The 13,393-nt window shown below is 35.7% G+C and overlaps 6 protein-coding genes across 6 annotated transcripts; 5 read left to right on the top strand and 1 right to left on the bottom strand.

Annotated features, from left to right (window-relative positions):
* The first annotated feature begins 364 nt into the window (after positions 1-364).
* On the top strand, positions 365-712 carry LOC132940898 (histone H4). The gene has a single exon (XM_061008700.1). It carries the CDS (start codon positions 372-374, stop codon positions 681-683), a length of 312 nt encoding a protein of 103 aa, XP_060864683.1. The 5' UTR covers positions 365-371; the 3' UTR covers positions 684-712.
* Positions 713-2,834: 2,122 nt separating this feature from the next.
* Positions 2,835-3,334, bottom strand: LOC132940895 (histone H2A). The gene has a single exon (XM_061008697.1). The coding sequence runs from the start codon at positions 3,272-3,274 to the stop codon at positions 2,897-2,899; it is 378 nt and encodes a 125-aa protein (XP_060864680.1). The 5' UTR covers positions 3,275-3,334; the 3' UTR covers positions 2,835-2,896.
* A 312-nt stretch (positions 3,335-3,646) lies between these two features.
* On the top strand, positions 3,647-4,115 carry LOC132940893 (histone H2B). Its single transcript, XM_061008694.1, has one exon. The coding sequence runs from the start codon at positions 3,687-3,689 to the stop codon at positions 4,065-4,067; it is 381 nt and encodes a 126-aa protein (XP_060864677.1). The 5' UTR covers positions 3,647-3,686; the 3' UTR covers positions 4,068-4,115.
* Positions 4,116-9,412: 5,297 nt separating this feature from the next.
* Positions 9,413-10,420, top strand: LOC132940672 (uncharacterized). The gene has a single exon (XM_061008380.1). It carries the CDS (start codon positions 9,413-9,415, stop codon positions 10,418-10,420), a length of 1,008 nt encoding a protein of 335 aa, XP_060864363.1.
* Positions 10,421-10,572: 152 nt separating this feature from the next.
* On the top strand, positions 10,573-11,157 carry LOC132940673 (uncharacterized). The gene has a single exon (XM_061008381.1). It carries the CDS (start codon positions 10,573-10,575, stop codon positions 11,155-11,157), a length of 585 nt encoding a protein of 194 aa, XP_060864364.1.
* A 3-nt stretch (positions 11,158-11,160) lies between these two features.
* LOC132940675 (uncharacterized) lies at positions 11,161-12,033 on the top strand. The gene has a single exon (XM_061008382.1). It carries the CDS (start codon positions 11,161-11,163, stop codon positions 12,031-12,033), a length of 873 nt encoding a protein of 290 aa, XP_060864365.1.
* The last annotated feature ends 1,360 nt before the right edge of the window (positions 12,034-13,393 follow it).

Here is a 13,393-nt window from a genome sequence, read left to right on the forward strand (position 1 = left end):
AGAAACTCGGCCCTTTTAAAATCAGCCAACTTCAAATCTATTCAAAATTCCATTTGCTCTCAATCAAAAACAATGTTCTACAAAAACTCTTTTTCCGAATACGATCATATCCGCCTCTTAGGTAAAACCCACTCCCCTCCAACCACCAAACGTTTACTCAAACCATACCCATTAAATTGGACTGACTAACATAACTGAACCTACCAATCAACCCCAAAATCCATCCACTAGTAGAGGCACAAGCCTGGAATAGTAAACGGCATAGCCACCCCTCCCAAAGCAAAGCAAAGTCCCCGGCATCAGTCTAGGGACAGCGTAAAGAGCAGCAACTACTCCAGTATTTAACTACAAGAAACCACACCTATCCTAATATGACGGGACGCGGTAAAGGAGGAAAAGGGCTTGGCAAAGGAGGCGCTAAACGTCATCGTAAGGTGTTGCGTGATAACATCCAAGGAATAACCAAGCCTGCCATTCGTCGGTTGGCCCGTCGTGGTGGAGTGAAACGTATCTCCGGTTTGATCTACGAAGAAACACGTGGCGTGCTGAAAGTGTTCCTGGAAAACGTGATCCGCGACGCCGTGACGTACACCGAACACGCCAAGAGGAAAACAGTCACCGCCATGGATGTTGTTTACGCGCTGAAACGACAGGGCCGTACGCTTTACGGATTCGGAGGTTAATCAATGCACGCAAAATTCCAACTTAGTTTAAAAAGGCCCTTTTCAGGGCCACCAATAATACTAATTTGATACACCGACTTTGCCAATGATTTGGCAAATTGTTGGTCGACGCTTAAGAGGACGTTAACCCGCGCTGTGTTGTCTCCGTCTTGCAAGTGCGTAACGTAGCAAATTTTACGCTCAGCAAAACATGTGTAGCTCCGTTAGTATAAAAAATTAGAGCGAATTTGGCGTCATATAAAATCTAGAGGTAAGATTATTATCTAGGCAAAACCTCATGGGCTTTTTAGTATATTTTAATTTTAACGCGAGTTATGAGTAATATTCACTATTTTAAAGTTGTAAATTTTTATACATCTTATAATACTCATAACTCGCTTTGAAATTAAAATATACTAAAAATCCCACGAGGTCGCCTAGACAATAATCTTACCTTTAGATTTTATAATAGGTCTATTCACCTTAATTTTTAAATTAACGGAGCTACACGTGTTTTGCTGAGCGTAAAATTTGGTATGTTAAGCACTTGTAAGACGGAGACAACACATGCGGGTATAACGTCCTCTTAACGTTGTGAGTTGATTTTAGCACAGTCATGAAAAATATTATCTTTATAAAAATGTGATGGTATGGAGAAAGGAAAAACCAGCTAAACAATTAATGTTACAGTCGGCCCTACTTTTTTATAACCCTAGTGCCGTTTGAGGGAAAATTCTACATTCTTCATACGCGATAAGGGTACAATTGCTACGTTTTTTTCACCACTCGCGCTCACGGTATCTCGATATTTTTAATAACGGTTCATTGGATCATGGGATCGGAATGAATTACGTATTCGTGGTGACTACAATTTTAGTACCAGTGTGTTGAAATCAATATTCTTTTAGGTACTAGGATCATGCATTCTATAATTTACATGGAAAACATTTAGGTACTTTTTGTGTAGTCAAATGATAAATGAAACTCATTAGGTCGTTTAACTAGAAATATCATTCTGTGTCATCAGCAGTCTTGCATATGACACGTTTTAAAAATGTTTCAAGTACAGCTAATAAAAATAATATTTTGGATATTTCATAACCTACAGTTAGTGTTTTCTTCAGTTGCACGATAGTTTATTTAATATTGAAGATGTATTATATACTGGAAAGTAAACAGTTTAATACTAATATCGATATATATTACTAGCGACTGTGTTTGTTGTTAATAATATAAATACAAAATAAAATCTGTAAAATTTTATTTTGTGCCAATTTATAAAAATTACATTAGTAATCAAAAATATATTATGCAAAATGTGTTGATAATTTCATTCCTTTTAAGTTTCTACACATACGTTTAGAACGCCTTATTCCATTTTAATATTATTTAGTATTCAAAATCCAAAAAATCCAAAACAAACAACAAGAAATTCACAACTAGTCTTAATCCCCTTATTCGATACCGTGATTTTCCGTTTTTGTCGAACACATGCGCGACATAGTATTTTAGACGTGTATTTGCCAAACATTTCGATTGATCTATTGAAGCAATAAGAATTCTGAAAACAGATTTGAATTTGTCGTCAAGTCTCCTTGAAATCGACTTTCCCACATGTTCGATATTAATCTCCAAATTCCTATAAATGCCATATTAAACAAGAGTACTTAAAAATTGTCGTATTTTAATTTTTGGAGAAGTTAAAATCAAAAATGTGGAAAAGTCGATTTCAAGTAGACTTGACGACAAATTCAAATCTGCTTTTAGAATTCTTATCGCTTCATTAGATCAATATTGGTGTGTTTGGCAAAGAATCAGTCTAAAATCCTATGTCGCGACTGTTTTCTATTCAAAGTAAATTCGTACCATTGGCCAATATTAATTAATAAGGAGGCACACGATTGATTATAAAGGTTGATAAATTGTGTTTTATATTAAAAAAAAAAAAAATTTATATTAATACTGAAATACACATAGGCAGACTAAATTAATTGGAATAAATCAATTATTTACAAATTATTATGTTTATGGCTTTTCAAGAATAAATTGTTTGTAATATTCATTCTAGGTCCGTAAGAAGAAAATAACTCTTAATTTATAAACACCCGTGCAAAATGCTAAAAGTATAATATTATGCTATGTACCGTGGTGTTACCTTTTCGGATGAGTGAGTTAGTTAAATTGATGGCCCTGAAAAGGGCCTTTTTAGTAGAGCGAGTGTCGGGTGGGAATATTTAAGCTTTCTTTTCGGTCTTCTTGGGTAAAAGAACGGCTTGGATGTTGGGCAACACACCACCTTGAGCAATAGTCACTCCGGATAACAATTTGTTCAACTCCTCGTCATTCCTGATGGCCAATTGTAAATGTCTAGGGATGATGCGAGATTTCTTGTTGTCACGGGCAGCGTTACCGGCCAACTCCAAAACTTCGGCTGCCAAGTACTCCATGACGGCGGCCAGGTAAACTGGAGCTCCGGCTCCGACGCGCTCGGCGTAATTTCCCTTTCTCAACAAACGATGGATACGACCGACCGGGAACTGAAGTCCGGCACGGGACGATCTGGTCTTGGACTTGCCTCCCTTCGCTTTTCCTGCTTTGCCTCTTCCGCTCATGATTAATAGTTAGAGGACACTTTTGTATAGAATTCAACTGACGACTGATGGAAATTTTTTTTTTTTGCTCCGCACATTATATAGGCAAAAATAGGAAAACAATTCTGCTATTGGATAAACGAAACAGTTAGACGAAACAACTTGACACCGTTTACCAATCAAATGCTACTCGACGATGCTGTTTTCAATCGGCGTTTTTATATATTTTTTTTTAGAGAAACGATTATTTTATTTATCAGGTAACCACCGTCTAATCCTGTTTAGTCCACCATACTTAGTACTTTTCAACTAATGAACGATCGACGTATAGCTTTGGTTTGGTAATATATACTCATTTTTCCTGCGTTCTACCCATCATTCAGACCTAATCGTTCCAGTTGTCAACAAGTAATTTTCAACGATTCATACCGTCATGGCTCCAGGAGGCAAATCCGCAGGCGGCAAAGCGATGAAGAAGTCCGGCAAGGCGCAAAAAAACATCGCCAAGTCTGACAAGAAACGCAAGCCCAAGAGAAAAGAATCATACGCCATCTACATCTACAAAGTGCTGAAACAAGTACACCCAGACACTGGCGTTTCCTCCAAGGCAATGAGCATCATGAACAGTTTCGTCAACGATCTCTTCGAACGTATTGCTTCGGAATCCAGTCGTTTGGCTCACTACAACAAGCGATCCACAATTACCAGTCGGGAAATCCAAACCGCCGTCCGCCTCTTGTTGCCCGGCGAGTTGGCCAAGCACGCCGTCAGTGAAGGCACTAAAGCCGTCACCAAGTACACAAGCTCCAAGTAATCATGTATTGCTTAGCGAGGTTTTGACACTTAAAAAGGCCCTTTTTAGGGCCACCAATTGTTGAGAATATTTTATTGTAATATTTTACATTGAGAGATGGGCAAAACGAGATTCATAATGGTGACGACTATCCTGGTGTCCTTCTGGAACCCGTTCATTATTGTCCTGTTTTTCAGTGCCCTATGATAAACCTCCCTTAACGCAAACAAAAAAACTAAATATAAATTAAGTATTTAATTATTTATTCAAATTAAAAAAAATAAACATTCATCGTCTGTCGAGTTCGGTAACGCGACGCACACCAAAACTCTAGACGACAGTATAATATTACATTAATACACGATATACTATAAACGAAAATACCTAACCGTCGGGATATATCCCGTCGTTGTTGCGATAAGACTTCCCACAGCTGTACACAAAATAAAATAAATATGAAAAATGATTAGAATTATTATGTTTTCTGCAACAAATAATTTAATTCATAAAAATCGAAGTAATGCATGGAATCACTTCACACGGAAAATAATAATTGGTTGGCTTAACTGAAATTATATTATGTGTACTGGTTGCTAGATTCATAGTTAGTTCGTCTACAATATATTATAGTTGCTAATTTGTTAAATTATACATTTATTTAAACATTTTTAAGACACTTATTGAATTACTATGCTATTCGTTAGCTTTAAAAAAAAGGTACCCAGGTATAATTAATATTATTGTATGATAAAAAAAATTTTTATTAGTTATTTCATTACAGTACGAAAAGTGCAGTGTATAGTACGACATTTAAAAGTTTGTCAATCTATTTAAACTTTTATAATAATATTATGTATAATTTTATATCTTCAAATTTTTTTTATATTTTAATAGTTTTTTGCCAAACTACATTTTAATTATTATCTACTACACAGCGTAGATAATAGTTCATATATTATCTATGTTACACAGACACACAGTAAACAATATTTTCTGTTGTTACATCTTCTACTCTCTTTATAGTTATTATTATTCATTGTTATTGAAAGTAGCTATTTTTATTATTGTCAGCTTAATAGTGAACTAGTTTCAGTGATAATTCAAATATATTACCAATTTTTGGACTAATACTAGCTATGTATATTTATTCAAACCGATAATATACCATTTTTGATATATTAAAAAATGTAATTGAAAATACATAGGCACAATTATTTTTCATAAGCATTTAAAGTTGAAATTTTGAAAACATTAGTCATATTTTAAATTTTAAAATGATTTTGTAGTCCAAAATGTAGTAGAAAATATTCAACTCTTATGGCTAAGGATAGAAAACTTACAAGGTTCCACCTAGGTAAGTAGGTTATTCTGTAACCAAAAAATCTCAATAATATAAAATCACAGTTCTTTTTATAGTTATTTTATGTTCAAATTTGGAGGAAATTATATAATCAAGGATAACGGTTTTAGTTATTTTGTTGTAATTTTATAATATAAATTAGACCTTAATATTATCCTAACCTATCCTTAGCCATAAGAGTTGAATATTTTCTACTACATTTTGGACTACAAAATCATTTTAAAATTTAAAATATGACTAATGTTTTCAAAATTTCAACTTTAAAAATGCTTATGAAAAATAATTGTGCCTATGTATTTTCAAAACTTTCTAAATGTCATTGTAACAATCTATTAAGAGCCTTGTATTACATTTTCAAGCTATTTTAAAAAACATATACAATTTTATTGACATTCATAGCAAAAAAAAAAAACTAAATAAAATTAGAAACTGAAAATGTCTGATGGAAAACGATAATATAAATGTTAAGTGAAAATGTCATTTGTATTAGAGTTACGCCAAAAACCAAAATCCAAAATCGAAGCAGTTGTATTGCTCCAAACCGTAATGACAGACACATAAAAAACGCACATCATTGTAAAATAAATACAATGTCATTCATCACTCCGTTCAGAATCTAAAATATAAGGTTATATATTTTGGCTATTACAAATATTTTTAATATTTTTAATGGCATATGTCATTGTTTAATAAAACGTAACTTATTTTAAATTATTACTATTATTATTATTATAATTATTATTGTAGAGTGATATAATGTTTGTAAAATCCTAAGGGTTTATATTTCATTAAATATTGTTTTGAATTTTAATATGGAATCTTATTATTTGTAAACTGTAGGTAAGTATAATATGGAAAAGGGAACAATTATAATAGTTATAACTACGGCAAAATGCATTTTTTTTTGGTTGATCTTTGACAATGCTATCCAAGTACATAATTCGTTTAGTGTACCGATTGCTTTAAAGCTAATCATTTTCATTTTCATTTTTTGCATATTTCGATTTTTTTTTTTTATTTTTAGAGCATTTTAATCATAGTTGGGCAATTTATGTTGGTTTTAATGCATATTTGTTCAATAAGTCACCCGTACTCGGATAAGTAACAAGTAATAAAAGGGCAAAAATTCAAAACGTGGTATCTATTGCCAAAATTTCGAAAATCGAGTTAAACATCGATTTATATGGAAAAAAGGTGGATAAATGAATGTCGCTCTGCTGTACAGTAGATTACAAGCGGGTCACTGTAATGGATGGTGTTAAATTTGAATTCAATGATATAATATCATTGTATAAGAAAAACAATTCTGAGCGAAAACGGTCAGTCAGCCCTATTACCAAGTATATTTGATGATATTATTGTGAATAAAGTAATTTATATATAACCTATTTACGTGGAGCCTTGTTTTAAATTTTCAATCCTTAGCCATAAAAGTTAATCATTTTATACATTTTTGACTACAAAATAATTAATAAATTAAAAAATTGATAAATGTTGTCAAAATTTGAACTTTAAATAATATATTTTTAAAAAAGGTTCACCGCAAATCATTAAAAACTTGTATTGATCATACAATATATTAATAAAATGTTCAATGACATTGGTGGTCCTGAAAAGGACCGTTTAAATGTAAGAAGGGAGAAGTATATTTCAATTACTACTTCTTTTTGGGAGCTGCGATTTTCTTGATTGGAGTTTTCATCGGTTTGGGTTTGATGGCGGCCGGTTTTTTTGTTTTGACAGGCGCGGCTTTTTTCGATTTTTTGGCTGCTGGTTCGCCCACCGTGGGTTTTTCGGCGGCTTTCACTTTTTTGACGAACGATTTCTTCTTTTTCAATTCAACGACCTTTTTCGGCTTGACCTCTTGGTTAGGTCACTTGAAGTGTCCCGAAGTGCCGGTTCCCTTGGTCTGAACGACGGTACCGTTGGCGACGGCGGCTTTCAAAAACTTTCTGATGAAAGGCGCCAACTTGGCGGGATTGACTTTGTAGTTGGCGACCAAGTATTTTTAATGGCTGGCAACTACGAACCCTTCTTCTCCTCGAGCTCTTTAATATAACCTTTCTTTTTCCTACTGACTTGACTCCCCTATATATATTAATAGATTAAATTAAACTATCTAATAGAGTTGAAAAAAAAATATACTATATTTTTCGAGGTATTCCAAAAACAAATGATTTGTAAATTTGACTATAATTATAGTAAACTAGCTGAACCCGTGCACTTCGTTGCCCATTAAGTGCACTAACTATATGTGACTCAAGCTTTGTTCAATTCGTTATTTAATATTCGGTGTATGGTTTCAAAATTAATCTTAACTTTTCCGTTGCCCTGAATAAAAATTCTGATACGCCTTCAAATAAAGTATAGATTGATAATAAAATTCAAGTATTCCATTGTAATGAATTCTTACAGAAATCGATATAATGCATTTTGATAAACAATGTTTTTCGTTTTGTTTTCTGGTGCAAAAATAAACAACGAAGACGGTTTTCCAACACGCGAACTGGCAACGTACAGCTGCCCGTGCGAAAAACATGGAAATTCCAAATCGATCCCACAGACTTCCAACGATTAGCCTTGCGATTTATTGATTGTCATCGCAAAAGCCAATTTAACGGAAAACTGAATCCGCTTAAACTGGAATGGAAGATCTGTTGGAATGATCGGAATTCGTGGGATAAGGACTTCCTCCCCTTTGAAATTGCCCTTGATGATCGTTGATTGTATTACATTGTTCATCAGTTTCTTGACGGACAATCTTTCCACTCTAATCTGTGTGCTAAGGATGGTGGGCAGAGGGTTAAATCTATGCAGGAGAGGTTTCCGTTAGCTATGTTTATGTGGGTGGGGGATGCGTCGTTTAGTAGCGCTATGTTGTCATTTAACCTCAGTCAAATTTACCAAATCAATTTTCTGAAACAGCTAAACAAAGTAGTTGACAATATTTCTCTAACTAAATATTTAGTTAAACCAACTATTGTTATTCATGACTTTTATAGTAAATTCAACTAAACGTTTTTTAAAATCTATATATGTATATAAAAATGGAGACAAAAAATTCGAAATTGCATCAGTTGAGAACGGCTGGGCCGATTTTGCTAAATTTTTTTTTAAATGATAGAGAATATCGGGGAGCGGGTTAATAGCATAAAATATGGACCTAATTGATGTGAGTTAGAGATTTAGAGACAAAAACTGAGTTACACCGGTGGCGCCATCTAGGAGAAAAAAATATAAATAATATAAAAATAATAATAATAATAATATATAATATAAATAATAATACAAATATCGATAATAGCTGGGCTTGAAATCGATTAATATTGATAAAAATCGAAAAAAAATAATATATATTTTTATATTCTGGTTGACATACATTTTTATTTTAGACACTCATAACTTTAGAGTAAACAAATATAATAGTTGGCACATTATTCATTTTATTTTGAAACATTATCGTTTTATGTTATCTATTAACTTTTTCAATCAAAAACGACTATTGTTTTTTGGAGAGAATTTTTGTGCTTGAATCATGCCTCCTATGAGAAGAACAAACATTGGACGGCGTACACGTAATGCAAGAAACATTAATGAATTTAGACGTGCTCATAATACACAGGCCAGCGCTGCACAAACGCCCCCTCAAATTCGACAACATGTTAATATAAGAAGAAGAAGTTCAGATGTAGCCTTGAATCGCGCTGCTTTCGAATATGATTCCGCATTCGCTTACAAAGATCATTTGTGTGTTGATATCGGCTCATTATATATCGTATGCCAGCATGGCAAGGCATTGAAGTTTAGATTGGAAACCCCCGGCTTATGCTGCGCCGGTGGCAAGGTTAAATTACCAGTTTTAGCTCAACCACCAGAGCCATTGTATTCGTTTCTCTATGGAAATACAATCCAATCAAAACATTTCCTAGCGAATACACTAAAATATAACGCAGTACTCATGAATTACATCGTTAAGCAGAAGGTCTTTGGCGCAATCCGTTGATGGATGTACTCGGTTGAATGGCCGAAGCGTGGTTTACCACATGCGCACATTCTGCTTTGGATGTTTGACAAGGTCCGACCAGATCATGTTGATTCGATCATTTCTGCCGAAATACCAGATCCAGAAACAGATCATGAGTTGCATTCTGTTGTGACCACGAACATGATACATGGCCCTTGCGGAACTCATAATCCTGGGCCACCGTGCATGCAAAACGGAACTGCAGTAAGCGTTTCCCGCGTCAGTGGAATCGACGGATATCCATTGTATCGGCGTCGTTCTCCAGATGACAACGGCAGATCAATCATAATGAAAGTCAAGGGAAAAGATGTCGTCGTCGATAATCGATGGATCGTTCCATATTGTCCACTTTTGTCGAAAACGTTCTCAAACCACTGCAATTTTGAGTATTGCAACTCCATAAAATCTATCAAATATGTTTGCAAATATGTGAACAAAGGGAGTGACATGGCTGTGTTTGGCATTGCTGATCCAAATGCAAACGATGAGGTGATGAAATTTCAACTTGGACGTTACGTGAGTTGTAATGAGGCAATTTGGCGGCTGTTTTCATTTACAATTCATGAACGTCAACCGACTGTCGTACATTTGGCAGTTCACTTAGAGAACGGCCAGCGTGTATACTTTACGGAAGCAAACGCAGCGCAAAGATCAGGACCACCACCAGCGACGACATTGACAAATTTTTTTTCGACATGCGAAAGCGATCCGTTCGCGAGGACTTTACTATATTCGGAAATGCCACGCTATTGTACATGGAATGCTGCATCAAAGAAGTTACAACGCAGGAAGAAAGGTGATGCTGTTGCTGGCTTCGCAGATGTCTATTCGACTGATTCCCTCGGACGAATATACACAGTTCATCCACGCCAAGACGAATGCTTCCATCTTCGCTTACTTTTGGTGAACGTTAGGGGACATCCTTCAATTCCCTGCGTACTGTCGATGGTGTACTGTGCACAACTTTTCGGGAAGCTTTCCAATGCTTGAATTTGCTCGAAAACGATTCACATTGGGACTTAACACTCGCCGATGCAACCGTTTCTGCGCCAGCAAATCAAATTCGTACGTTGTTTGCGATCATCATAGCCACATGTCATCCATCGAACCCGAATGCACTGTGGGAGAAATACAAGGACGAGATGGTTGATGACATTTTGCACAGAGTTCGAACGACAAATTTTGATATTGAAAGTAACGACGAGATGCGGAACGAAGCATTAGTTCTGATCGAAGACATGTGCGTGCTCATGTGCGGCAGTCTGTTGTCAACTTTGGGAATGCCAGCGCCAAATCGTTCGAGGCACGCTGCATTCAATCTTGAATTACAGCGGGAGAAAAACTATGATCTAGATGAGCAGGCTGAAATAGTCCGAAAAAATGTGCCGCTGTTGAATTCCGAGCAGAAGAATGTATACGATTCGCTGATGAAGGTTGTTGATGATGGAACGGGAGGCATTTACTTTCTCGATGCTCCTGGAGGGACAGGCAAAACGTTCATCATTTCGTTGATTCTGGCAACAATTCGGTCAAGATCACAAATTGCGTTGGCTGTCGCATCCTCTGGCATTGCTGCCACATTGTTGGAAGGCGGTCGAACTGCACATTCAGCTTTGAAGCTGCCAATGAATCTTCTCATGGTTGACAAGCCTACATGCACAACGACCAAGAATTCAGCGAAAGCGAAATTGATGCGAGAATGCAAAATCATCATTTGGGATGAATGAACGATGGCACATAAACTAGCTTTGGAGGCAGTTGACCGAACGATGAAAGATTTACGAGGTAATTCGAGACGATTTGGTGGGGCAATGATATTGCTCTCCGGAGATTTTCGTCAAACACTTCCCGTCATTCCGAAATCTACTGCTGCCGATGAAATTAATGCATGCCTGAAATCGTCGTTTTTGTGGCGGCATGTAAAGATGTTGAAATTGACCACGAACATGAGAGTTGCGTTGCAAAACGACCCATCGGCTGCTGAATTCTCGAGACAACTGCTGGCGCTTGGTAATGGACACATTCCGATTGATGTTTTGACTGGATTAATATCGTTTCCGGCAAATTTTTGTGAGTTCACATCATCGAAGGAAGAACTCATTACAAAAGTGTTCCCAAACATTGATGTCAATTATAACAATCTTGATTGGATGAGTGAACGGGCAATACTAGCAGCGAGGAATAAGGACGTCGATAGCTTGAATTTTACAATTCAGAGTAAAATTGCTGGAGAACTGCGTTCATATAAATCCGTTAACAGCACGACAGACGAAAACGAAGCGGTCAACTATCCGACAGAATTTTTGAACTCGCTTGATGTGCCCGGAACTCCACCGCATAATTTGCAGGTAAAAGTGGGATCGATCATAATTATGTTGCGGAATCTAAATCCTCCTAAATTGTGTAATGGTACACGATTGTCCGTCAAGAAACTGATGAACAATGTAATACAATCAACGATCATCAAGGGCAATTTCAAAGGGGAGGAAGTCCTTATCCCACGAATTCCGATCATTCCAACAGATCTTCCATTCCAGTTTAAGCGGATTCAGTTTTCCGTTAAATTGGCTTTTGCGATGACAATCAATAAATCGCAAGGCTAATCGTTGGAAGTCTGTGGGATCGATTTGGAATTTCCATGTTTTTCGCACGGGCAGCTGTACGTTGCCAGTTCGCGTGTTGGAAAACCGTCTTCGTTGTTTATTTTTGCACCAGAAAACAAAACGAAAAACATTGTTTATCAAAATGCATTATATCGATTTCTGTAAGAATTCATTACAATGGAATACTTGAATTTTATTATCAATCTATACTTTATTTGAAGGCGTATCAGAATTTTTATTCAGGGCAACGGAAAAGTTAAGATTAATTTTGAAACCATACACCGAATATTAAATAACGAATTGAACAAAGCTTGAGTCACATATAGTTAGTGCACTTAATGGGCAACGAAGTGCACGGGTTCAGCTAGTTTACTATAATTATAGTCAAATTTACAAATCATTTGTTTTTGGAATACCTCGAAAAATATAGTATATTTTTTTTTTCAACTCTATTAGATAGTTTAATTTAATCTATTAATATATATAGGGGAGTCAAGTCAGTAGGAAAAAGAAAGGTTATATTAAAGAGCTCGAGGAGAAGAAGGGTTCGTAGTTGCCAGCCATTAAAAATACTTGGTCGCCAACTACAAAGTCAATCCCGCCAAGTTGGCGCCTTTCATCAGAAAGTTTTTGAAAGCCGCCGTCGCCAACGGTACCGTCGTTCAGACCAAGGGAACCGGCACTTCGGGACACTTCAAGTGACCTAACCAAGAGGTCAAGCCGAAAAAGGTCGTTGAATTGAAAAAGAAGAAATCGTTCGTCAAAAAAGTGAAAGCCGCCGAAAAACCCACGGTGGGCGAACCAGCAGCCAAAAAATCGAAAAAAGCCGCGCCTGTCAAAACAAAAAAACCGGCCGCCATCAAACCCAAACCGATGAAAACTCCAATCAAGAAAATCGCAGCTCCCAAAAAGAAGTAGTAATTGAAATATACTTCTCCCTTCTTACATTTAAACGGTCCTTTTCAGGACCACCAATGTCATTGAACATTTTATTAATATATTGTATGATCAATACAAGTTTTTAATGATTTGCGGTGAACCTTTTTTAAAAATATATTATTTAAAGTTCAAATTTTGACAACATTTATCAATTTTTTAATTTATTAATTATTTTGTAGTCAAAAATGTATAAAATGATTAACTTTTATGGCTAAGGATTGAAAATTTAAAACAAGGCTCCACGTAAATAGGTTATATATAAATTACTTTATTCACAATAATATCATCAAATATACTTGGTAATAGGGCTGACTGACCGTTTTCGCTCAGAATTGTTTTTCTTATACAATGATATTATATCATTGAATTCAAATTTAACACCATCCATTACAGTGACCCGCTTGTAATCTACTGTACAGCA

Source organism: Metopolophium dirhodum, chromosome 3 (assembly GCF_019925205.1).
Source record: "Metopolophium dirhodum isolate CAU chromosome 3, ASM1992520v1, whole genome shotgun sequence".
Lineage (NCBI taxonomy): Eukaryota > Metazoa > Arthropoda > Insecta > Hemiptera > Aphididae > Metopolophium > Metopolophium dirhodum.